At 38.7% G+C, this 25090-nt stretch overlaps 1 protein-coding gene across 6 annotated transcripts in view; it reads right to left on the bottom strand.

Annotated features, from left to right (window-relative positions):
• The window catches only part of UIMC1 (ubiquitin interaction motif containing 1), a 118504-nt gene that overhangs the window by 24733 nt on the left and 68681 nt on the right, over window positions 1-25090 (bottom strand). For 5 of the 6 annotated variants that reach the window (XR_015240642.1, XM_086676460.1, XM_086676724.1 and 2 more), the window contains 2 exons: window positions 23273-23376; window positions 17517-17667 (listed from right to left, as the gene is read on the bottom strand). Coding sequence is in view for 4 of the 6 variants with exons in the window: in XM_086676460.1 (XP_086532586.1) it covers window positions 17517-17667; window positions 23273-23376 (255 nt within the window). In the remaining 2 variants the exon portion in view is untranslated. Of the gene's footprint in view, window positions 1-17516; window positions 17668-23272; window positions 23377-25090 lie in introns of those variants that run through there. The other variant, XM_086676655.1, reaches the window with a different exon arrangement.

Here is a 25090-nt window from a genome sequence, read left to right on the forward strand (position 1 = left end):
CCCCACGTCAGGCTCTGTGCTGACAGCTCAGAGCCTGGAGCCTGCTTCAGATTCTGTGTCTCCCCTCTCTCTATCCCTCCCCTGCTAACGCTCTGTGTCTCTCTCTCAATAATAAATAAATGTTAAAAAAATTTTTTAAAAAACAAAACACTACACTATTCTCAAAATTGATTATCTGTGTGCTTCTTCCTGATCCCATAGTCTGCCTCCACCCATCTCCACCAAGAAGCCTTTATTGTCAAAATTATATAATTTGTTACTATACAAACACACAGTTTTACCATAAATTCTTAAAACAATATATTGACTATCATGTTAAATTTAGTATTCTGAAATTTGTTTTTTTTAATAAATTTTTTTAAAGTTTATTTTGAGAGACACAGAGCAAGTGGGGGAGGGGCAGAGAGAGTGGGAGGCAGAGAATCCCAAGCAGGCTCTGCACTGTCAGCTTGGAGCCCAATGTGGGGCTCTAACTCATGAAACCGTGAGATCACGACCTGAGCTGAAACCAAGAGTCGGATGCTTAACCAACTGAGCCACCCAGGCGCCCCGTTCTTGTTTTTTTTTTTTTGTTTGTTTTGTTTTTAATCTGAACATTCCTGGATGATTCTTTGGAGTATGAGGTTTTTTGACTTTTTAAAAAAATTTATTTATTGTGAGAGAGAGAAACGGGGAGGGAGGGGGGAGGGTCAGAGAATCCCAAGCAGGCTCTACACTGCCAGCACAGAGCCTGATGCGGGACTCAAACTCACAAACCGTGAGTTCATGACCTGAGCTGAAATCAAGAGTGGGAAGCTTAATTGACTGAGCCACAGAGCACCCCCCCCCCCCCACGGAGTATGAGTTTTTTAATTTAAGCTGCTTGTATATATGCCAGCTCCTGCCACTTTCTAGGAATGTGATACTGGGAAAATTCTTTTTCTGTGAAGCCTCAGTTTCTTCTTCTATAAAAGTGGAATAATATCTGCTTCAAAAGCTTATTATACAAAAAGCACAGTTCCAGATATATAACAGGTGCTCATAAACGGTAGCTCTTATTGGTTCATATTAGGTATGATTTGTAAAGACCTGGCACATTAAATCCTTTTACTTAATGGAAAAATATTATCTTGCTATCAAGTATTTCCTTTATATTATGCCCTTAGACTCCTTAGTAATAAGTCAGTCTGTGAATGGACAATTTCTACAGCCACCACCAGAAGTAATTCTGATAGTTCATCTGATCCTTTCATTTTACACACACGCTTTTACAGAGGTGACTTATGTCATATCAACTCAGTTCACTAGGAAATAGTCTGAATCCATCAAACTGTTTCTCCCAGGTAATTTAAAAGCTGACAAGGTCAATTCTGATGAGATCAGATTTCATGTTTGCATTCAGGGATGAAGGATTCTAGTACTCTGTCCTCTTAAAACTGACTGAGGCTTCCATGTTCTCCTCAAACTTTGTGTATTCCTGTATACATGGGAAGGCAGAATGAACCTGTAGCAATGAAGAATGCTAGCTCTTGAGTCAGGCCAACCTGGGCTTAGGCCCTGGATCTACTGCTTATTAACTATCTGATGCTGCCCTCTCTGAAGCCAGTTTCCTCATGAATAAAATGACGATAACAATAACATTTATCCTCTGAGGTAACTAAAGTCCTGCCTGTGGCTCTAAAATAGTTTTAAAGGAGATGACTGATCTAATATTAATTCCCTGAACTTCCTTCTTTCTTAAAATGTTCTAAATGCCCAAGTTAAAAAGTGTGACTAGATCATGAAGTGAGAGAATGTCTCTGAAGTGGGTTTTAGCTGATAATATTCCTTCAACACATAATGCTTTGGATATTAACTCAGGTGTTATTAAGAGCTATTTTATTTTTCAGGAAAGAATAAGCACATCTGGCAGAACACTGCTGAAAGAAATCCTGAGGTCTGGCTCTTTAGCAGTGAGGCACAAAGAGTAGGGGTAACTGAAGCAAAGACAAAGCCAATGTTAAGAGGAATAAGATGAGAAGAATGAAGGCACTAAGGACTCAAGCAGACAGAGACTGCAGTCAGACATCCATTTCACATGCTAAACCATACAGCAACTTTATTAATGCATCACAGCGGAGCTGATATGAGGCAACGTCCCACAGAAAGGATGAAGAGAAGTTGTCAGAAGACAACCAAGATGTGAGGGGAGGGGAAGTGAGAGGCACACCACTGCTACATTATTAATACTTAATACAAGAGGAGAAGGGTTACATACAGTGCAACCTTTAAGTCTGGGGTAGAGGTAGATATTGGTCTAGGAGTTCATCAGTAGCTATGTCAGTAGACATTCAAATAAGATGGTGGCCACTCAGAAAATGTCAAAGAGTTCTGGACTCAAGTTCTCAAAGAGGAATCTACTTTAAATAGTATGCCATTTTGGGTATCTGGCTCCTAGTGACTCCAATTCCAGGCCGCCACCTTCTACTTAGCTTCTTCCTGCCACCATCAATAGCAATAAAGTCTTTATCCTTTCTCCTTAATGCCCACCCCCCTTAATTCTGCATGGATTCCAATATTCTTTTCCCCCTATCAGTGCTACTTCTATTCACACGAATTAGATCCTTCTACAGAATCAGCACTCTTCTTCAAGAAATAAAAGCTTTGACAGTGTTCACACCAAAAAGTTGGTGTCTCAGGCTGCATAAATCTGGAAACCTGGTGAAAACTGATGGATGGGTAAAAAAACCTGGAAAGCACCTTCAAAGCAAAAGGCAAATCATTTATAAATAACTTCTATAAATGGATAAGAAAAATACTAAGAACCCAAAAGATATTTGGGCAAAGTTCAGAAAACAATTCTTCAAAGAAGAATTTTAAATTTTAAAGAATTTTTTTTTTTAAATTTTTTTTTTCAACGTTTTATTTATTTTTGGGACAGAGAGAGACAGAGCATGAACGGGGGAGGGGCAGAGAGAGAGGGAGACACAGAATCGGAAACAGGCTCCAGGCTCTGAGCCATCAGCCCAGAGCCTGACGCGGGGCTCGAACTCACGGACCGTGAGATCGTGACCTGGCCGAAGTTGGACGCTTAACCGACTGCGCCACCCAGGCGCCCCTTTAAAGAATTTTTAAAAAAGAAAAAAAATTTAACTTTACTACTAATTGAAGAAATATAAATAAAGTACAGTGAAATGCTATTATTTACGTATCATATATGTCATGATCTGTATTAAAAAAAAAAAAAGAAAACGAATATTCCTCAGTATTTGGAATAGTGTGGTAAAAGGAATAGTTTCATATTCTACTGGAGAAAATTTAAATGACTAAAACCTTTCTAGAAAGCAATCTTAAAACTCTGTAGATATAATTCAGTAATTCCACTTTTAGTAATCCTAGTTTAAAGAAATAACTCTAAACAGAAATTCAGACAATTTATGTAAGACTCATGCCACTTGCTTGTTTTTAAATGTTTATTATTTTTGAGAGAGAGAGAGAGAGACACACACACACACAGAATGCGAGTGGGGGTGAGCAGAGAGAGAGGGAGACACAGAATCCAAAGCAGGCTCCAGACTCTGAGCTGTCAGCACAGAGCCCAACATGGGGCTCAAACTCACATGCCGTGACATCATGACCTAAGCAGAAGTCGGATGCTCAACTAACTGAGCTACCCAGGTGCCCCACTTGCTTGTTTGACTAAAAGATTTTATTTTGGGGGACACCTGGGTGGCTCAGTTGGTTAAGTGTCTGGTTCTTGGTTTCAGCTAATGTGATGCTCTCACAGTTTGTGAGTTCAAGCCCCGCGTCAGGCTCTGTGTTGATGGCACAGAGCCTGCTTAGGATTCTCTCTCTCCCTCTCTCTCTCTCTGCCCCTCCCCAACTCATACTCTCTTCCTCTCTCTCAAAGTAAATAAACTTTAAAAAAAAAAAAAAAAGATTTTATTTTTCTCTACACCCAACATAGGGCTTCAACTCACATTCCCAAGATCAAGAGTCACATGCTCTGTCAACTGAGCCAGCCAGGTGCCCCAAGGCTTGTGCTATTTTGGACGTGTATCTTTAATAGAAGGAAAAAAAAAAAGGTAAAAAACCTAAGCCTAATATTAAGGGAACCCTTAAACAAGAATCTGCTCTTTTTCTCACCAATCAGAAATTAACCCCCTTCTATTGTATGAGTGGTTAGTGCCTTTATTTTAGTTCTTCAAATGATTTGTGTCATAGTTATGCCCAAGTCTATTTGCCCCACTAGACTGTGTGAATTCCCTGAATATAAATTTGAGGTCCCGGTCAGCTCTGTATCATATCCCTTTACTACCTCTTGAGGACCCCCAGCACCTAGTGCAACACTTCATTAAACAGTAGAAAACAAAATTTTTTGTTAAGGTGAATCACTGTACAAAGCAAATTAATCAACGACTTCAAAGACAGTATAATTTTATACATAAAGGTAAACACACATACATAAAAGACATGAACACCAGATATATACCTGGCCTAATTCTACCACAATTTGGAATAAGCTCAATTCCACAAGATTATAGGAATATTAGACTATATAGAATAATATAGGAGTGTTAGACTGCAACAGTAAAAATCTATAGCCATGCCCCTTTATCCCCTCCTTCCTGGAACACACATGTGAGGTCTAAAGATAAAAAAGTCACCTTGAGACCATGAATCAAGAAGTCACAAATTAGTGTGCCTGGGTGGCTCAGTCAGTTAAGCGTCTGACTTCAGCTCAGGTCAGGATCTTGTGGTTTGTGGGTTCAAGCCCCGCATCGGGCTCTGTGCTGAAGCTCAGAGCCTGGAGCCTGCTTTGGATTCTGTGTCTCCCTGTCTCTCTGCCCCTCCCCTGCTTGCACTCTGTCTTTCTCTCTCTCAAAAATAAATAAACATTAAAAAAATTATAAAAAAAAAAAAAAAGGAAGCCACAAGTCAAGGACTGTAGAAGCAAAAGAGAAAAGTCTAAATTTTCATTACATCACTGAGCCATTGCCTCACTCTAGATCCTTGTTATATAAGAAAAAGAAACCCTACATATTAAACCTATTGTTAATGGTGTTTTCTGTTACTGTGACTTATAGATTTTTCTGACAGTTACTAACAGGGTTTTGTTACTTGTTCTGACTTAAGAACAATGCATACCCTCTTACTTGGTTACAGTGACTAGTCCAGGAATGGTCACTTAAATCAAATAAAGACTAATCAAAAGTCTTTCGCTAGACTGATCTATGGTTTCAGGAGAAAGAACTCCTTTCCAATAAAGGTGAAAAGTCTACAGCTGCTGGCAGACATTCTGTTTGCCCTTGAAAAGCCTATTGAAAACAGACAAGTAGAGTCAAAAGATGGAGATCTCATCTGAGCTCTTAGATCGAGGTCTGTCTGAAACCTACACCAGACTTCCCAATTACCATGCAAACTAACTTGTTTTTTGCTTAAGTTACTTGAATTGTATTTTCAACACTTGCATCCCAAAGAGTCCTATATACTATAGTGTGAAGTAAACACACAAAAAATTCTTTTACAAGTAGAAAAAACTCTACCCCATTTTAACCCACATAATTCAAGTTACATTTGTCATTCTACAATTGCCTACTATTTCCTTTTATATTGCCCATACTACAACCACATTGAATCACTTGCTCTTTCCTGTATACTGTTCATACTTTTCTATTTATGTGATCTTGCCCACTGTTCTTTTACATTAATGCCCTTCCATCTCAATCTCTAATCACATTTCCTCTGAAACACCACAGACTTTAAGTCCATTAGTAATTGACCTTGTGTTACAGTTATTCATGTTCATGCTTTAGCTGCCCAACTGTACTATAATATCTCAGTATGTTTGGATTTGTAGATCTCCCCACAAGCCAGTCTGTCTCCAAAATCCATGTTATTTCTACTAAAACTGTGCTATTTCCCAATTGTTAACACCTCAGTAGTTAGGTGTCAATAGTAATATAGTTAATCTACTTTTCCTAGGTACCACAAAAACCATATTGATACAAGAGTGAAGAGTAAATGGGGTACAAATTACATTCAGGTAGGCAAATTCAGGTATATAAAAAAGAAAAAGTCAAACTTTATCTAATTAAAAAAAGCTTTTCGGGGCACATGGGTGGCTCACTCAGTTAAGCATCTGACTCTTGATTTCAGCTCAGGTCATGATCTCACAGTTCCTGAGTTTGAGCCCCACATCGGGCTCTGTACTGACAGCACAGAGCCTGCTTGGGATATTCTCTCTCTCCCTCTCTCTGTAACCCTCCCCTGCTCATGCCCGCTCTTTCTCTCTCAAAATAAATAAACATTTTTAAATTTTTTAATAGAAAATAAAAAAAGTTCTTCATTAGAGATGTTCAGGTATTATGATTTCTGCTAAGCCACCCAAGTTAAGCCTAATTTTAGGCCTCAGTCCTTCTCTGTTAGCTCTGAGGCAAGTTTATAGCAAGGAATCTCACCTACACTCACCCACTTACTCACTATTATTTTTCGAGGAGACATCCATGAAAAGAAAATCCACTCCTGACAGTATCCTGACTCTAAGCCACACCTCTGTCTCCAGGCCCAAAGAATACAGAGTTAATGCCTTCAGCTTCCCTAACTCTCCCACCATCTATTTCTTACTAGCTTATTCTTAACACCTTACAATTTTCCCTGCCTTTCATCTTCCCCTGTACCTGGCTTATGGACTATTCTTTAGGTATTGGCACACAGAAACAGACTTCAGAGAGACTACACAGACAAGAGTAATATTCAATAACAGCAACTACTATTTACTGAACACTTATTACATGCTAAACACAGTGCTAGGTACTTTGTAAAGTGTCTCTGATTCTCATGACAATCCTAATGATGTCAGACTAATTTTATAAACAAGACATCTGATCCTCAAAAGGGTAAGGTCATTTGTCAAATATTATCCAGCTGACAAGTATTAACAGTGGACATTTAAATTCAGATCTGCCTAGTTCCAAAGCCCATGTTTCTCCCACTCTATCATATTGCCAAAAATAAAATTTTGGCTATCCTCCCAGCTTCCACTCTTGTCCCCCACCTCAACAATCCATACATACAGCAACCAGGTGATCCTTTACTCAAATATTAATTCATTTTTTTTGCTCAAATCCCTCTAAAGGCTCCTCCTTTGCTCCAATTAAAAGCCAAAGTCCTTCCTATGGCCTAAGAACCCTATGTGATCTTTCCACTTGTCCCCTCCCCAATTACCTCTCTAATTTCACTGTTTATCTTTCCCTCACTAACTCCACTCCAGCCACACTGGCTTGTCATTCTCTCATACACACCAAGCCTGTTCACAACCAAAAGTCTTCGTACTTACTGTTCCTTCTGCCTGTAACACACTCTCCTCTCCACCTCGAAATCCCTCATTTCCTTTAGATCTCTGCTCAGATGTCACCTCCTTGATGGGACCTTCCCTACCACCTATTCTAAATTGCTACCCCTTGACCTCAGTATTCTCCATTCTCTTCCTCTGCTTCCTCTTTTTCTCCAAAATACTTATCACCACTTAACATACTGGATGTTTACTTATTTACTGTCAGTATCCCACTGCTAAAATATAAGCTCCATGAGAACAGGGACTTTGTATATTCTGTTCACTGTATCTGGTATATAGCAGTTGCTTAATAAATATTTACTAAGTAAATGGAGAGCTTTATTCTTCCTAAATGTTTTAATAAAAATGGTCTCAAACACATTTTCCAGAAAGCAAATACAAAAGCAACCTATCTTTGTTAGTCTAGATTAATTTAACAAATCTTCTCCCCTCAAACAATGCCTTTAAAGAACACTCCTTCTAGTTTTTCCAAACTTGTAGTAGCCATGTCATTGAGCAACAAACTGAGCAGACTGAGCCAACTTACTCAGAGTGTAGTATTATAATCAAATAAAACTTACAGCAAAGTTAATCAGACACATATTTAATGATATGCATAATTGTTATTGTGCTGCACGGTAACTAGGCATAAATGGTAGACACTTCATGTAAATGACTCTAATTACTATTTTTTTTACACAGCCAAACCAAGCATGTCTGGGATCAGATTTAGGGGAAAACAGGAAGGAGGGGAGAGCTGAATACTTAATTCTGGGAGATAAGTCCTCTCTATTATTCCATCCCCTTAGGCATTGGGCGAATGGTCTCCCAGCCTGGGTTATGTGTTTTCAAGAGTAACTCTTTCCCTTCCACGGCAGGAGAGGGGCTCCCTTTTACCAAAAACTGGGCTGAGGGCCTGGCCTCTGTCTCCAGTCATAAAATGTTGAGAGGAACCAAAACAATCACTACTATCTCTGGCAAGGAAAACAGGGGCAGGCAAGATGGTGAAAAAAAAAAAAGCAAACAGACAGCAAAGTTATTGAGGAAGTATGATATGCCAGGCACATGGCACAGTAGCAGGTGCTTTGCATAATTCCCCTAATTACTTTTCCATCCCACCTATATCCCCAAACTCTGTTCTTAAGACACAGGAATAAATCAAGAGTGGAATAGTTCCAGTGGGGACTCCATGCTGCAAATTCTCTTATAGGGTCAGAGAGAGTAATTTAGGTTAGCAAGTTAACACTACTAGGAAGACTAAGTGGAAGCTGTTGTCTAGTGGCTGTTTCCCTTGCTTCCTTTTTTTTTTTTTTTTAATGTTTGTTTATTTTTAAGAAAGAGACAGAGGGAGACAGAGGATCTGAAGCAGGCTCAGAAGCAGGCTCTGCACTCTCAGTGCAGAGCATGATATGGGGCTCAAACTCATGCACTACAAGATCATGACCTGAGCAGAAGTCGGACGCTTAACTGACTGAGCCACCCAGGCACCCCTCTTTCGCCTGCTTCCTTCTCTTATCTAACCTATAGGAAGATAAAGGGTCCCCTACTTTCCCATGGGTTTATCCAAACCTATTAGCCTTCCTAGCCCAGGTTAAACCAACCCTCTTTCTGAGATTTCATCCCTATTCACTGCAGCTCTCCATATTCCTATTGCACTTACAGTCAGAATCATTCATGTAGGGGTGCCTGGGTGGCTCATTCAATTAAGCGTCCAACTTCAGCTCAAGTCATGATCTCACAGTTCATGAGTTCAAGTCCTGCAACGGGCTCACTGCTGTTAGCCCAGAGCCTGCTTCATATCCTCTGTCCACCTCTCTCTCTGCCCCTCTCCTACTTGCTCTCTCTCTCTCTCTCTCAAAAATAAATAAACTTTAAAAAAAAAATCACTCATACAGGTACATCATCATTCGCTTTATGTCATCTTGTAATTAATTTCTTAGGTTAATATTTATCTCCCCAATGACACTGCAAGCTCCTTAATGGCAGAAATGTCTCAAACTTCTTTAGTAACCCATGTTAAGTTCTAGCACCATTTAAAAAAAAAAAAAGTTCCGGGGCGCCAGGATGGCTCAGTCAGTTGAGCGTCCGACTTCAGCTCAGGTCATGATCTCTCAGTCTGTGAGTTCAAGCCCCAGGTCAGGCTCTGTGCTGACAGCTCAGAGCCTGGAGCCTGTTTCAGATTCTGTGTCTCCCCATCTTTCTGCCCCTCCCCCGTCTCTCTCTCTCTCCCTGTCAAAAATAAACATTAAAAAAATTTTTTTTTTAATAAAAAAAACAACCAAGCATAAATATTTCAATGAAATGAAGTTAAGGAAATAGGGGCTAGAAAGTAATCAAATTTCTCACTGTAGGTACACAAGCTGGTGTTGATATTTACAGTATTCTACATTTCTCTTTATTATACTCCTCAGCTAATTTTTAAAACAAATTTCCCTTGAAAAAGAAAGTGTTACTGTTATTCAGGATATAGCAGACATCTTTAAATGGATATCTGAGACAGCTGGATCAGGGCTAAAAGACATACGGTGCCAATAACATACATACTTCCAATTTATCAGAAAACACACATATATCTACATCTGAAAGAGTGCTCAAAACCAGAGTATATATCCCACTGAGCAGCATTCGACAGGGTCACTGACACTCGTCCCAGGGGAATAAAGAGAACCTGAAAGGATTTCCCTGAATGAACGACAATGCAAGTCTCAGTCTCCTTTGCCCACCTGATGGTGTCAGCTTCTCAACAAGTTCAATGACAACAACCTGGTTCTGGTGGTATAAGTTGTCATTCAGAAAACTTAAAAACAATGCTGAACTCATTTCAACAGTAAGATGAATTGTGAATTGCCCCACTAAACTCTAGTAAGGAAGAACAAGCTAAAAAGCAAGTATCATATAGCTGAAAGATGTCTTTGGACAGTAATGAATACCAAAGCCTGCTGTTTAAGCACAGACTATCAGAGTTCAGTCTGGGAGGTGTCAGCAAGAGCTACTTTATACTACCCTTTACCTAACAGCTCTGACCATAAAGTTATTTTTTCTACAGCTCAAGGTACAATCAGCTTCTCAAACTCATTTATCTCTGGACCTCAATGCTGTGTAGGTTGTTGACTCAGATAATTAATACCAGCTGGATAAGCATGTTTGGTGAGATGTGCAAGATAGTTTCTTCCTTCTCCGGTCACCAGATGTCCAACCCCAGAGTTCTTTCAGTCACTGGAACTCTCTGCTAAAAAAATCAGACTGAAGAGCTCTGTCAAATTAAAATTGCATCTAAAGCCCTAGTCCTTCAGTGTTCTACTAGAAGGTGATGATGATCAAATGTAGGTCTTCAACTTTCACTACATTTAAAAGATGACCATGCTATTATAATGATGCTTAAAAATGATGACAAAATCTTAAACCCAGTAATTCTACCAAGAATAGTAACAGCCAACTAAAAGTTCTTAAGTACTGGGGTGCCTGGGTGGCTCAATTGGTTAAGCATCTGACTTTGGCTCAGGTCACAATCTCGCAGTTTTTGGGTTCAGACCCTGTGTCGGGCTCTGTGCTGGCACCTTGGAGCCTGGAGCCTGCTTCAGATTCTGTGTCTCCCTCTCTCTCTCTGCCATTCCTCTACTTGTGCTCTCTCTCAAAAATAAACAAACATTAAAAAAAAAATTGTTTTTAAGTTCTTAAGTTCTTACTCAATGTGCTAGGAATTGTACTATGCACTTTCCCTAAGATATCTCATTTAACCTTTAAAAAAATAAAAAAGGTCATTACTGTTAATTTGAAAGCTGCATAAAAGGAAGGTAGGAAATCAGCACAGAATCACACACTGCTAAGTGACAAAGATGGGATTCAATCTCAAAATAACTAGACTCTAGAGCCCATCTTTTTTTACTATCACCCGAGCTAGTGATATACATCCTTGGGAAATAACCCCAAAATACAGCAACAACTTCATGCATAATAGGCTCAACAACATGGTGACCTGAATCATGCTAAATGCATAACAGTTAAGTAAATGGAGGCAATTCAGATCACGGAATATTTAGCATTAAAAATATTTTTACAGGCACCTGGGTGGTTCAGTCAGTTAAGCATCCGACTTCAGCTCAGGTCATGATTTCATGGTCTGCGAGTTTGAGCCCCTCTTTGGGATCTCTGCTGTCAGCACAGAGCCTACTTCAGATTCTCTGTCCCCTTCTCTCTGTCCCTCCCCCACTCACATGTGCTCGCTGTCTCTCAAAGATAAATAAGCATTAAAAATTTATAGATTTTTTTCTTTCAACAACCAGACCAAAACACACCTAGAGTCTGGCATCCTTTTATTTTTTGTGTTATTTTTAATTTTTATTTTATTATTTTTTATTTTATTAATTTTCTTCCTCCAAAATGATGAAACGAAGGAATTCACCCCAAAAGAAAGAACAGGAAGAAATGACAGTCAGGAACTTAATCAACACAGATACAACCAAGATGTCTGAACCAGAATTTAGAATCACGATAATAATACTAGCTGGGGTTGAAAAAAGCACAGAATCCCTTTCTGCAGAGATAAAAGAAGTAAAATCTAGTTAGGATGAAATTAAAAATGCTATAACTGAGATGCAATCTCAAATGGATGCCACGGTGGCAAGGATGGATGAAGCAGAGCAGCGAATCAGCAATGCAGAGGACAAACTTATGGAGAATAATGAACCAGAAAAACAGAGGGAGAGTAAGGTAAAAGAGTACAATATAAGAATTAGAGAATTCAGTGACTCATTAAAAAAGAATAACATCAGAATCATAGGGATCCCAGAAGATGAAGAGAGAGACAAAGGGGTAGAAGGTTTTTGTGAGCAAATCATAGCAGAAAACTTTCCTAACCGGGGGAAAGACACAGACATCAAAATCCAGGAAGCACAGAGAACTACCATTGGATTCAACAAAAACCGACCATCAACAAGGCCTATCACAGTCAAATTCACAAAATACTCAGGCAAGGAAAGAATCATAAGAGTAGCAAGGGAAAAGAAGTCCTTAACCTACAAAGGAAGACAGATCAGGTTTGCAGCAGACCTATCCACAGAAACTTGGCAGCCCAGAAAGGAGTGGCAGGATATATTCAATGTGCTGAATCGGAAAAATATGCAGCCAAGAATTCTTTATCCAGCAAGGCTGTCATTCAAAACAGAGGGAGAGATAAAAAGTTTCCCAGACAAACAAAAACTAAGAAGTTCATGACCACTAAACCAGCCCTGCCAGAAATTTTAAGGGGGACTCTCTGAGGGGAGAAAAGATGAAACAAAACAAAAAATACCAGAAGCAACAAAGACTAGAAAGGACAAGAGAACACCACCAGAAACTCCAACTCTACAGGCAACACAATGGTAATAAATTCGTATCTTTAAGTACTCACTCTAAATGTCAACTGACTAAATGTTCCAATCAAAAGACATAGGGTAACAGAATGGATAAGAAAACAAGATCCATCTATATGCTATTTACAAGAGACCCATTTTACACCTAAAGACACCTTCAGATTGAAAGTAAGGGGATGGAGAACCATCTATCATGCTAATGGTTGCAAAAGAAAGCTGGAGCAGCCATACTTATATCAGACAATCTAGATTTTAAAATAAAGACAGTAACAAGAGATGAAGAAGGGCATTATATCATAATTAAGGGGTTTATCCAACAAGATCTAACAATTCTAAACATTTATGCCCCAAATGTGAGAGCACCCAAATATATAAATTAATCACAAACATACAGAAAAACTCATTGATAATAATACCATAAATAATATGGGACTTCAAGACCCCACTTACAACAATGGACAGATCATCTAAACAGAAAATCAACAAGGAAACAAAGGCTTTGCAGGATACACCGGACTGGATGGACTTAACAGATATATTCTACCAAACTTTTTTTTTTTTTTTTTTTTTAATTTTTTTTTTTTTTAAACGTTTATTTATTTTTGGGACAGAAAGAGACAGAGCATGAACGGGCGAGGGGCAGAGAGAGAGGGAGACACAGAATCGGAAACAGGCTCCAGGCTCTGAGCCATCAGCCCAGAGCCCGACGCGGGGCTCGAACTCACGGACCGCGAGATCATGACCTGGCTGAAGTCGGACGCTTAACCGACTGCGCCACCCAGGCGCCCCTATTCTACCAAACTTTTAAAGAGAGTTAACACCTATTCTTTTGAAGCTGTTCCAAAAAATAGAAATGGAAGGAAAACTTCCAAACTCATTCTATAAGGCCAGCATTACCTTGATTCCAAAACCCAGACAAAGACCTCACTAAAAAAGAGAACTACAGACCAGTTTCCCTGACGAACATGGATACAAAAATCCTCAACAAGATACACTAGCCAATGGGTTCCAACAATACACTAAAAGAATTATTCACCATGACCAAGTGGGATTTATACCTGGGATATAGGGCTGGTTCAATACGCACAAAACAATCAATGGGATACATCACATCAATAAAAGAAAGGACAAGAACCACATGATCCTATCAATAGATGCAGAGAAAGCATCTGACAAAACACAGCATCCTTTCTTGATAAAAGCCTTCTAGGGACAGAAAGATCATATCTCAATCATAAAAGCCATATATGAAAGACCCACCGCTAATATCATCCTCAATGGGGGAAAACTGAGAGCTTTCTCCCTAAGGTCAGGAACACAACAGGGATGTCCACTCTCACCACTGTTATTCAACATAGCGTTGGAAGTCCTAGCCTCAGTAATCAGACAACATAAAAGAGTAAAAGGCATCCAAATTGGCAAGGAGGAAGCCAAACTTTCACTCTTCACAGATGACATGATACTCTATATGGAAAACCCAAAAGATTCTACCAAAAAACTGCTAGAACTGATCCATGAATTCAGCAAAGTCGCAGGATATAAAATCAATGCACAGAGATTGGTTGCATTTCTATACACCACTAATAAAGCAACAGAAAGAGAAATCAAAGAACCAATCCCATTTACAATTGCACCAAAACCATAAAATACCTAGGAATAAACCTAACCAAAGAGGTGAAAAATCTATACACTGAAAACTATAGAAAGGTTAAGAAAGAAATTGAAGAAAACACAAAAAAATGGAAAAATATTCCATGCTCATGGATTGGAAGAACAAATATTGTTAAAATGTCAATACTGCCCAAAGCAATCTACATATTCAATGTAATCTCTATCAAAATAGCACCAGCATTCTTCACAGAGCTAGAACAAACAATCCTAAAATGTGTATGGAACCAGAAAAGACCCTGGATAGCCAAAGTAATGTTGAAAAAGAAAACCAGAGCTGGAGGTATCACCATCCTGGACTTCAAGATGTATAACAAAGCTGTAATCATCAAGACAGTACGATACTGGCACAAAAACAGACACATAGATCAATAGAACAGAAGACAGAACCCAAAAATGGACCCACAAATGTATGGCCAACTAATCTTTGACAAAGCAGGAAAGAATATCCAGTGGAATAAAGACAGTCTCTTCAGCAAATGGGTGTTGGGAAAACTGGACAGCAAAATGTAGATAAATGAACCTGGACCACTGTCTTATACCATATACAAAAATAAACTCAAAATGGATGAAGGATCTAAATGTAAGACAGGAAGCCATCATAATCCTTGAGGAAAAAGCAGGCAAAAACCTCTTTGACCTTGGCTGCAGCAACTTCTTACTCAACATGTCTCCAAAGGCAAGGAAACCAAAACAAAAATGAACTATTGGGACCTCGTCAAAATAAAAAGTTTCTGCACAGCGAAGGAAACAATCAGCAAAACTAAAAGGCAACCGACAGAATGGGAGAAGATATTTGCAAATGACATATCAGATAAAGGGTTAGTATCCAAAATCTATAAAGAATTTAGCATACTCAACACCCAAAAAACAATCCAGTGAAGAAATGGGCAAAAGACATGAATAGACACTTTTCCAAAGAAGACATCCAGATGGCCAACCAACACATGAAATGATGCTTAACGTCACTCATCATCAGGGAAATACAAATCAAAACCACAATGAGATACCACCTCACACCAGTCAGAATGGCTAAAATTAACAACTCAAGCAACAAGAGATGTTGGTGAGGGTGCGGAGAAATGAGATCCCTTTTGCACTGCTGGTGGGAATGCAAACTGGTGCAGCCACTCTGGAAAACAGTATGGAGGTTCCTCAAAAAGTTAAAAATAGAACTACTCTACGACCCAGCAACTGTACTAGGTATTTATCCAAGGGATACAGGCGTGTTGTTTTGAAGGGACACATGCACCTCGATGTTTATAGCGGCACTATCGACAGTAGCCAAAGTGTGGAAAGAGTTCAAATGTCCATCAACACATGAATGGATAAAGATGAGGTGTGTGTGTGTGTATACACACACACACACACACACACACACACACACACACACACACACAATGGAGTATTATTTGGCAATCAAAAAGAGTGAAATCTTGCCATTTGCAATTACATGGATGGAACTAGAGGATATTATGCTAAGCAAAATTAGAGGAAGACAAATAGCATATGATTTCGCTCATATGTGGAATTTAAGACACAAAAGAGATGAACATAAGGGAAGGGAAGCAAAAATGATATAAAAACAAGGAAGGGGACAAAACATAAGAGACTCTTAAGTACAGAGAACAAACTGAGGGTTGTTGAAGTGGTTGTGGGTGGGGGGATGGGCTAAATGGGTAAGGGGCATTAAGGATTACACTTGTTGGGATGAGCACTGGGTGTTATACATAGGGGATGAATCACTGGAATCTACTCCTAAAATCATTATTGCACTATATGCTAACTAACTTGGATGTAAATAAGTAAACAAATAAATTAAGTTAAAAAAATATATATATATACACATATATACATATATATACACATGTAACTTTAGTGACACGGGGGAAATTTTATGCTAGTAAGTAGAAAAAGCAAAACAGAAAATTTTACAGATGGTGAGATGTCCACTATATAAAAGGCATATCTGTACATGGAAAGATCTAAATTTACTGCTAAATAAAAAAAGGCAAGTTATAGAATAATATATATACTATAGCATGGTCCCATTTATGTAAGTAGTATGTGACTCATTTTAAGTATTTAATAAATATGGGGCACCTGGGTGGCTCAGTCGGTTAAGCTTCCAACTTCAGCTCAGGTCATGATCTTGTGATTCAGGAGTTCGAGCCCCACCTCAGGCTCTGTACTGACAGCTCAGGGCCTGGAGCCTGCTTTGAATTCCGTATCTCCCTCTCTCTCTGCCCCTCCCCTGTTCACACTCTGTCTCTCAAAAATGAATAAACATTAAAAAAAAAGTTTTAACAAATAAATATAAACAATTATTATTACAATGAACATGTACTACTTTATAATCAGAAAAATCTACAAATTTATTATAAGTTTATAAGTTTAGGTACTTCCTTACATAATAAATAAAAAGTGTGTTATATCAGAAAAATTAAATGACATGTGCCTTTCTTTCCTGGAATTCCTACCTTATAAAATACTTCACAATTATACAATTTCAGACTAAATACTTCCATGTTATGGGAATCAAGTGGGACTAAGAAGTGCAACACGCTTAAGGAAAGGCAGGATTGGGGATGGTAATGGACTGTGATCAACAAGCAGATTCTCTTGGTCAATATCTCACACTGCACCAAAACTAAGGTTTTTGATGTAGTCTTCAAGAGGTAACCAACGGTTCCAAGGTGATACAGCAGAGACATATAGCACATGAACAGAAATGGGGGATACTTTTTGGCTTCTGTTTTTAGTTAGAATTTCTACACACATAAATAAACCCCACAAGGGATTTATTTTGAATAAAAAAAAAAACAACAGGCAACTCTTATAACACTGTGTAAATTACACTTCAATTTTGAAAAAAAAACAGGCAACCCTAGAACTTAATTCCTCAAGCTCCATGGAATCTCAATATTTGAAATAAAAGATGAAATGGAAGGTCCACAGCATCACACTGATTTTTGGCCCACCTATACCAAGATGAAAGATTTTTTTCCCTCCCTTTCTCCTAAGTATGTGCAACAAAAGAGCATACCTGCCAAAGAAATAAAGAACAGATATGGGAAAGAGAAAAAGACAAACCCAACAACTTTAACTTTGAGGAAGAGTGGTCTGTTTTTCCTGTACTGTATTATAGAGGATTACAAAACTATCATGCAAAGAAAAGTTTGATAAATCCTGGTAAGTCTTACCTGTACTTGGCCCTATTCCATTGCAGTACATGGCATGTCGCTCAATCTTTGTGGGTGGAAAGTCTTGGTCACATAGTGGGCAGGACACCTGGGTACTGGATGAGACAGTAGAAATAGCTATTTCCTTCTCAGCATTTTCCCTGTTATCAACCTGAAGAAAATAACAAATGGCAACTATAATAACTTTACTTTATAATACATCTTTTCCTTCAAAGAACTGCAAGAGAGTCCATCCCATATTTCATTTACTTTCTAAGAAAATACCAATCAGTTTGCCAAATTCAGGTCTGAAGATTGGGAGATACACTAATATAGTTAATACTTATTCAGTGCCCACATACTATATGCTAAGCACTCTGCATGTAATACTCACTTAAGCCTCATAGCAATCTTACAAAGGTATTAACATCATCTTTCTTACACATGAAGAAAGCACTGTCCAAAAGAGTAAAGCAACTTGCCCAAAGTTAGAGAACAAATAAGAGGCAGAGCTGAAATTCAAATCAAGGACTATTTGGCTCCAAAATCTGAGGGCATTCTCTCTCATGCTCTTAAGTCAGTATGCTTATCAACAGCATCTCAAAGAAACTTTTTCAATGTCATAAAGAACTGTGAGCATTGCAAGTGACTTCAGACATAAGGAGTTAGGAAAGGAGAGTTCTAAGCAAAAGGAGCATAACTAAAATTTAAGAGCTAGGCCTCACCTTAGACCAGTAAGATATACCACCTCTTCTGTTTTATCTGTGACTTCTGGATCAAAAGTGGAAATAGAACTAAGACCCAAATATTTAAGAATGGTCAAATAAAAGTCATTAAGACAATTCTGCCAAAGCCATTCTTATACCTTCTCTCTCTTATTCCTCTCAGTGTTTTATAATCACCATTTTTCCTACAGTTGCCAGTGTCTCTGAGAGGCAGTTTTATTTTACCTTTACAGGTCAGATCCAAGAACTCTGCAGCGATTAATTCAACAGTATGCGTGAGCACTGCAGCACTACTGCCTAACACTTGCTTCAAAGGACAGCATGTCCTAACCAATCAATGTGAAACTGTCCTGCATAGCCAGCCACTGCTTCCACTTAAGAGCAAGGAACACCTGGGATGTTATTATGCCTTACTATGGGAAAAAAAATAAACCCTCTTCTGGTACAAGGACCAAAACTGCAACAGGTAGATAATTTGAGCTCCGAGGCAACTGGGTTTTTGTTTTGTTTTGTTTTGTTTTGTTTTGTTTTGTTTTGTTTTGTTTTGTTTTGATTTGATTTAGGCCACCCTTAAAATCTACTGCCTGTGAATGAGATCCAACAGAGGGAAACAGGCCATCTAAATACCAAGTCAAACAGTTTCTACAATTGCCAGAAAATGTTGTTTTCAACACACCTGCCTTTTACTTGAAAAGACATACTGTGAAAGGGTGAAAAAAGAAACAAGAAAAAGAACTAACAGTGGCTGAGTTCATATTCTATACTAGGCCTGGGCAAGGATTTTCCATACCTGTCTCTCACAACCCAACTGGCAGAGGTATCACTAGCTCCAGGATTACAGAAGAGGAAATTGAGATTTGTTTGAAAGATAAAGTAACCTGCTTGCTGATCACAAAGTTAGGAAGTGGCCAATCTAGACTTGAACCCAGGCTTGTGTGGCATCAAAACTTTAGTATTTCCATTATACCATATTTTGGCAAAAGCAAAAAAGCATCCCCTCTACTTTGTTTCTGGAAGCTGACCCTGCCAACTATTGGGAGATGATCTGGTTCTATTATTCTTCTCTAAAAGGTGGGGAGAACCAACTGTGTCTGGAAGTTCTGGATGTCATTTATTCCAAGCTTAGTCACTTAGCTTCTCAGAAACCCAGGTTCCTCTGTTCATAAATCTTACACTGAAAAGTTGTCTTATGCATGCAAAGCCATTTGAACAGAAGGGAGAAAAATCAATATACCCTAAAACTTGCAAGTAGTTTTGAGTTACTGAAAGTTAATGGCAATTGAGTAGTTACTTGGCATTCTAAAGTTCACTAAGCACAGAAATGTTATATGACATGAATGTCACTGGTGCTCACACCCAGCACTAACACGCCTTTGTATTCATCACCAGCTCTGTAAAATGCACAGAATGTACCTTCAACTATTAATGTATTCAAGAAGGAGTAGTCTATTATTGTCTTATTGTGAATACAATACCATTTCCAATCACATTCATAGGCAACCCAGAAGGTTTCTGAACATTTTTATATAAAGGAAGATTTTTTTCAGCACCATTTAAAAGTTCTATTTAAATATTAACTACAATGGAGGAATCTCAAGAGGAAAACATATAAGCGAGGCAGGTTTTTATTAGGGCTGTGTAGTCAGGGATTCAGTCTCTGAAGAGCTGCCTCTACTCCTTTTAAAATACTACCCAGTCATTTCTCAAATAAGGTACTTGGACACTGAATCTTGATCACTTAAAGGTTAGCCCTTACCTTCTGGCCTCAAAAGAAATCTCACTTCAAGAAATGAACCAAGTGAAAATAAAAGTACGTCCTACAAGTCACCAACCCCCTCCTACTCCCCCATCCAGTTTATCTAAACAGAAAGCTGTTTAGTTAGATCTTTCCCCTCTTTCCATAGGACTCAACACAGCTTACTTAAAAACCAACTGACTACACCAACTGTTTGATGCTGAGTAACTTCTATTAACATTTCTGAGAAAAGACTATCTGAAACTCCAACCAAGGGGTTCTCTCAGGCAAGATATTCAGAAAATACTATTTCCAAAGGAACCTGACCACTGCAAGAAGTCAAATCAAGGATTACAGTTCTGCCGTGGTATTCCAAATAAATACTTTTGAGCAATTCTCTGTCATTAGTAAGTTAGTATCCCTGAACAGCCACAATATATTACAAAGCAGTAAAATAATAACTGGTTCCACATACATACTTCTACTTGTGCCAAATCTCTACTATGTGTTTTATATTCTTTATCTAATTTAATCTTCAGAGCAACCCAGTAAAATAGGTTCTTTTTTGTCTCCATTTTACATATGAAGAACTGAAATTCAAAAAAGCATTCTTCTTTTATGTTCCCCTAATGCCCTGGGCATCTCTATCATTACATTTGTCAGACCACATTAAAATTGTCTATGTGTCTATCTCCTCCCTTACCACCAGGACCCTTTGAGAGAAGCGACTGTTTTTTTGTTGTTGTTGTTTTATCTTTGTATCTCAAGAGTCTAAAACAATGACTGGCACACAGTACACAAACTATAGTATCTGTCAAATATATGAAATGAATAAAACAATTAAGTCCAATGCTCAAAGCTCCTTGCACTACACCATACCACCTTCCAATAAACAAGAAATTTTAGGACAAATGAACCTCTACACAGATTCTAAGAGTAAGGGACCACACCCATTCTGATACTATCTTTGTGCTCATAAAATGTTCAGATTCTACCTTTCTAATAAGCAACTTGTAACTAGTAAATGATTGGGTAAAAACTACAGTATCTCTAACATTTTTTAATAGAAATTTCTAAGGCTATTTATAGACATCTATAGATACCAGCAAACAGCAACACCGAAAAGAGGACATCCAATGTAAGAAAGGCCGTACACACACCTCTATCCATTTGATGTGTAGCAGTGCAGACTATAAATCCTAAATAGGGGTTGCGCTCTTTGCCCCAAAGAACAGTCTCCTTTGCAGTCACAGGTGGATAAGAAATCAGCCTTGATAAACAAAAGGACTGTAGGGCTTCTTCTGTAGTTAAAATGACTCTGTTAGTATCACTCTGTTCTCCATCCCTATTTACAAGGTTCTGGTCCCTCCCTGGGAAGCCATTTTGACATTCTCTAACAGGATCTGTCCTTAGGTCACTCTGTTGCAGAGATTGTCACCATCTTCCCTACCACCACTAGCATCAGGGAATCTTTGTCAGGTGTGACAGATCAGGTTGCAGGGAACCACACAGTGTGCATGATTCATGAAAGCAGAATTTCTACCCAGTTACCTGCAATGAAGAGACCAGGGAAGGGATCTACTTTCTATTGTAAAAACTGTTTTCAAAAGACCTAGACTATAAAAAGGAGTAAGAGAGGGGCGCCTGGGTGGCGCAGTCGGTTAAGCGTCCGACTTCAGCCAGGTCACGATCTCGCGGTCCGTGAGTTCGAGCCCCGCGTCAGGCTCTGGGCTGATGGCTCGGAGCCTGGAGCCTGTTTCCGATTCTGTGTCTCCCTCTCTCTCTGCCCCTCCCCTGTTCATGCTCTGTCTCTCTCTGTCCCAAAAATAAAAACGTTGAAAAAAAAAATTAAAAAAAAAAAAAAAGGAGTAAGAGAATGAAACTTTTTTTTTTTTTTTAATGCTCAGGATAAGATAGCATACACAAATGTAACCAAAATATTTATCCATAGAAAAATTAGTTTAATTCTCAGGGTGCTTTTCAGAGCAACAGATTTTAAAGATTCTAAAATTTTTTAAATTCTTGGTAAATTACTTCATCAGACTCAATATGAAAAATATATACTGAAAATCTTAATTAGAAGTATGAACTTGTAGGGCATCTGGGTGGTTCAGTTGGTTGAGCATCCAACTCTTGATTTTGGCTCAGGTCATGATCCCAGGGTTGTGGGACTGACCCCCACATCAACCTTAACACTGAGTGCAGAGCCTGCTTAAAAGTCTCTCTCCCTCTCTCTCTCTCTCTCTCTCCTTCTGCCCCGCCCCCTGCCCCATTTATGTGCTAGCTCTCTCTCTCTAAAAATAATAATAGTAATAAAAGAAGGATGAACTTGTATCATTCATCTCTAGGGCTGATACCAGATATGTGAAGTTAGGAAATTTAATACAGCAAATAAAGATTTGCTTATTTTTTCATGCTGCTATCCTGATTTTGCATTTCTTTTTTCTTTTTAAAGTTTATTTATTCATTTTGAGAGAGAGAGAGAGAGAGAGAGAGAGAGAGAGAGAGAGAGCGCGCGAGCAGAACCCTGATGCAGGGCTCAAACTCAGGAGCCATGAGGTCATGACCTGAGCCAAAATCAAAAGTCAGACACTTAACCGACTGAGCCACTCAGGTGCCCCCTGACTTTGCATTTCTGATCACATCTAGAAATGAGGGCTGAAAGTTACATCATAATATAAATACAGTGACTTTTTCTAAGATTGTTCATTTCTGTTACTTATCAGTAATTTAATAGAAATATCCCAGACTTTGGAGATAAATCGCTGTTTAAATTCTAGTTTTACCATTATTAACATTTTGAATATGAGCAAATGACTTAAACATTCTAAGCCTCTGTTTCCCCCATCTGTAATAGAAAATAATAAAGCATATTAAGAAATCAAGAAATGGTGACTACTCCTATTTTATTTTATTTTTTTTTTATTTTTTTTTTTTTCAACGTTTATTTATTTTTTTGGGGACAGAGAGAGACAGAGCATGAACGGGGGAGGGGCAGAGAGAGAGGGAGACACAGAATCGGAAACAGGCTCCAGGGTCTGAGCCATCAGCCCAGAGCCTGACACGGGGCTCGAACTCACGGACCGCGAGATCGTGACCTGGCTGAAGTCGGACGCTTAACCGACTGCGCCACCCAGGCGCCCCACTCCTATTTTAAAACAGTGCTGAACTGAAGTGTAAGAATCTCCCTCTGACATAAGTATCCCCAAAACTACAACTTTCTGTCACCTAAATCTTTCCAGCCAAGTCAATGCTGCATCAGAGAGAGGACTAGCCAGAGAAAGAAAACACTAAGAAAAATTATACAGAATATTCACCTCCTTATCTGCCATTATTATTCTTACTTCATCCAGGATCTCTCTGCTACCTGAAGAGACTTCTTTTTCAAGGTCAAAAGTTTCAGAAGAACTTAGCTGTGTCTCTGTAATTTAAAAAGTTAAAAAGTCATTAATTTCCATTTTATATTTTCATACTTAAAAAAACAAACACCTGGGGCGCCTGGGTGGCTCAGTCGGTTGGGCATCCGACTTCGGCTCAGGTCATGATCTCACGGTCTGTGAGTTCAAGCCCCGCGTCGGGCTCTGTGCTGACAGCTCAGAGCCCGGAGCCTGTTTCGGATTCTGTGTCTCCCTCTCTCTCTGACCCTCCCCCGTTCATGCTGTCTCTCCCTGTCTCAAAAATAAATAAACGTTAAAAAAAATTAAAAAAAAAAACAAACACCTATTTCCCCTTAAGCTTAGGGTATAATACCGCAGTGGTAACACAGATCTAGTTTGTTTCTTCTTAAAGCTTTATTTTTATTTTTATTTTTTTTTAACGTTTATTTATTTTTGAGACAGAGAGAGACAGAGCATGAACGGGGGAGGGTCAGAGAGAGGGAGACACAGAATCCGAAACAGGCTCCGGGCTCTGAGCTGTCAGCACAGAGCCCGACGCGGGGCTCAAACTCACGGACTGCGAGATCATGACCTGAGCCGAATTCGGCCGCTTAACCGACTGAGCCACCCAGGCGCCCCTCTACTTAAAGCTTTATTGAGGCACAATTTACATAAAACAATTCACCAATTCTCAGTATACAGTTTGATGAGTTTTGGCAAATGTATACAATTTATACATGGTATCATTTATACCATGTAACCACCAAAATCAAGATATAAAGCATTTCTAAGCACCCAAAAAGTTCTTATGTACCCCTTTGCAGTGAATTCCCCACTGCTTGGCTCCTTGCAATCACCAATCTACTTTACAATCCTATAGTTTTCCCTTTTCTAGAATGTCACGTAAATGAAATCCTACAGTATGCCATCTTTTGTGTCTGACTTCTTTCATTTAGTATAATGTGTTTGAAAAGCATTCATTTTGTTACATATCAGTAGTTCATTCCGGTTTACTACTGAGTAGTAGTATTCCACTGTATGGATGTATCACAATTTGTTTATCCATTCACCAGTTAATCCACCTGGCTTCTTTTCAGCATAGTTCTGTTTTTAAAATATATTTATTTTGACAGAAAACAAAAAATTGCCAATGTTAGTTCTAAGGTTAAAGGGATGATTAGAGAAGACAAAAATTGGGAGCAAAAACAGAAAAGACATTCTAGGCAAAAATATGCCTTTCTTTAATATATTTTTTAGGCAGCATCTATTTGTTCAACATTAACTCAACAAATATTTATGAACAACAAGTTCCAGGCACTGTACAGGCTATAAGCAACATGGAGATATAAGATGGTGTCCCTCATAGTCTAGTTCAGGAGTCAGCAAACTATAGCTCATGGGCCAAAATCAGCCAGCCTCCTGTTTTTGTAAATAAAGTTTTATTGGAACACAGCCACACACATTCTTCTTTGTATTTTATGGTTCCTTTTGTGCTAAAATGGTAGTACTGAGTAGTTTCAATGGCAGAGGTGAGTAGTTTATCCCATAAAGCCTAAAATATCTCTCTAGTCTTTTGCAGAAAAAGTCTGCCAACCTCTGGTGGAGACACTTATCACTTAATATAACAAAATAACAGTACCTCTATGTCAGAAAAGGACAACAAATCTGAAAAAGAAACTTATCCCAGAATACAAATCCAGTAAGTTCTCTCTTATCTACACTGCAAGCACTGTACATCTAACTGATACTTATGTTCTT

This window comes from Puma concolor, chromosome A1 (genome assembly GCF_028749965.1).
Source record: "Puma concolor isolate L17-30 chromosome A1, mPumCon1.1.hap2, whole genome shotgun sequence".
NCBI classification, from domain to species: domain Eukaryota; kingdom Metazoa; phylum Chordata; class Mammalia; order Carnivora; family Felidae; genus Puma; species Puma concolor.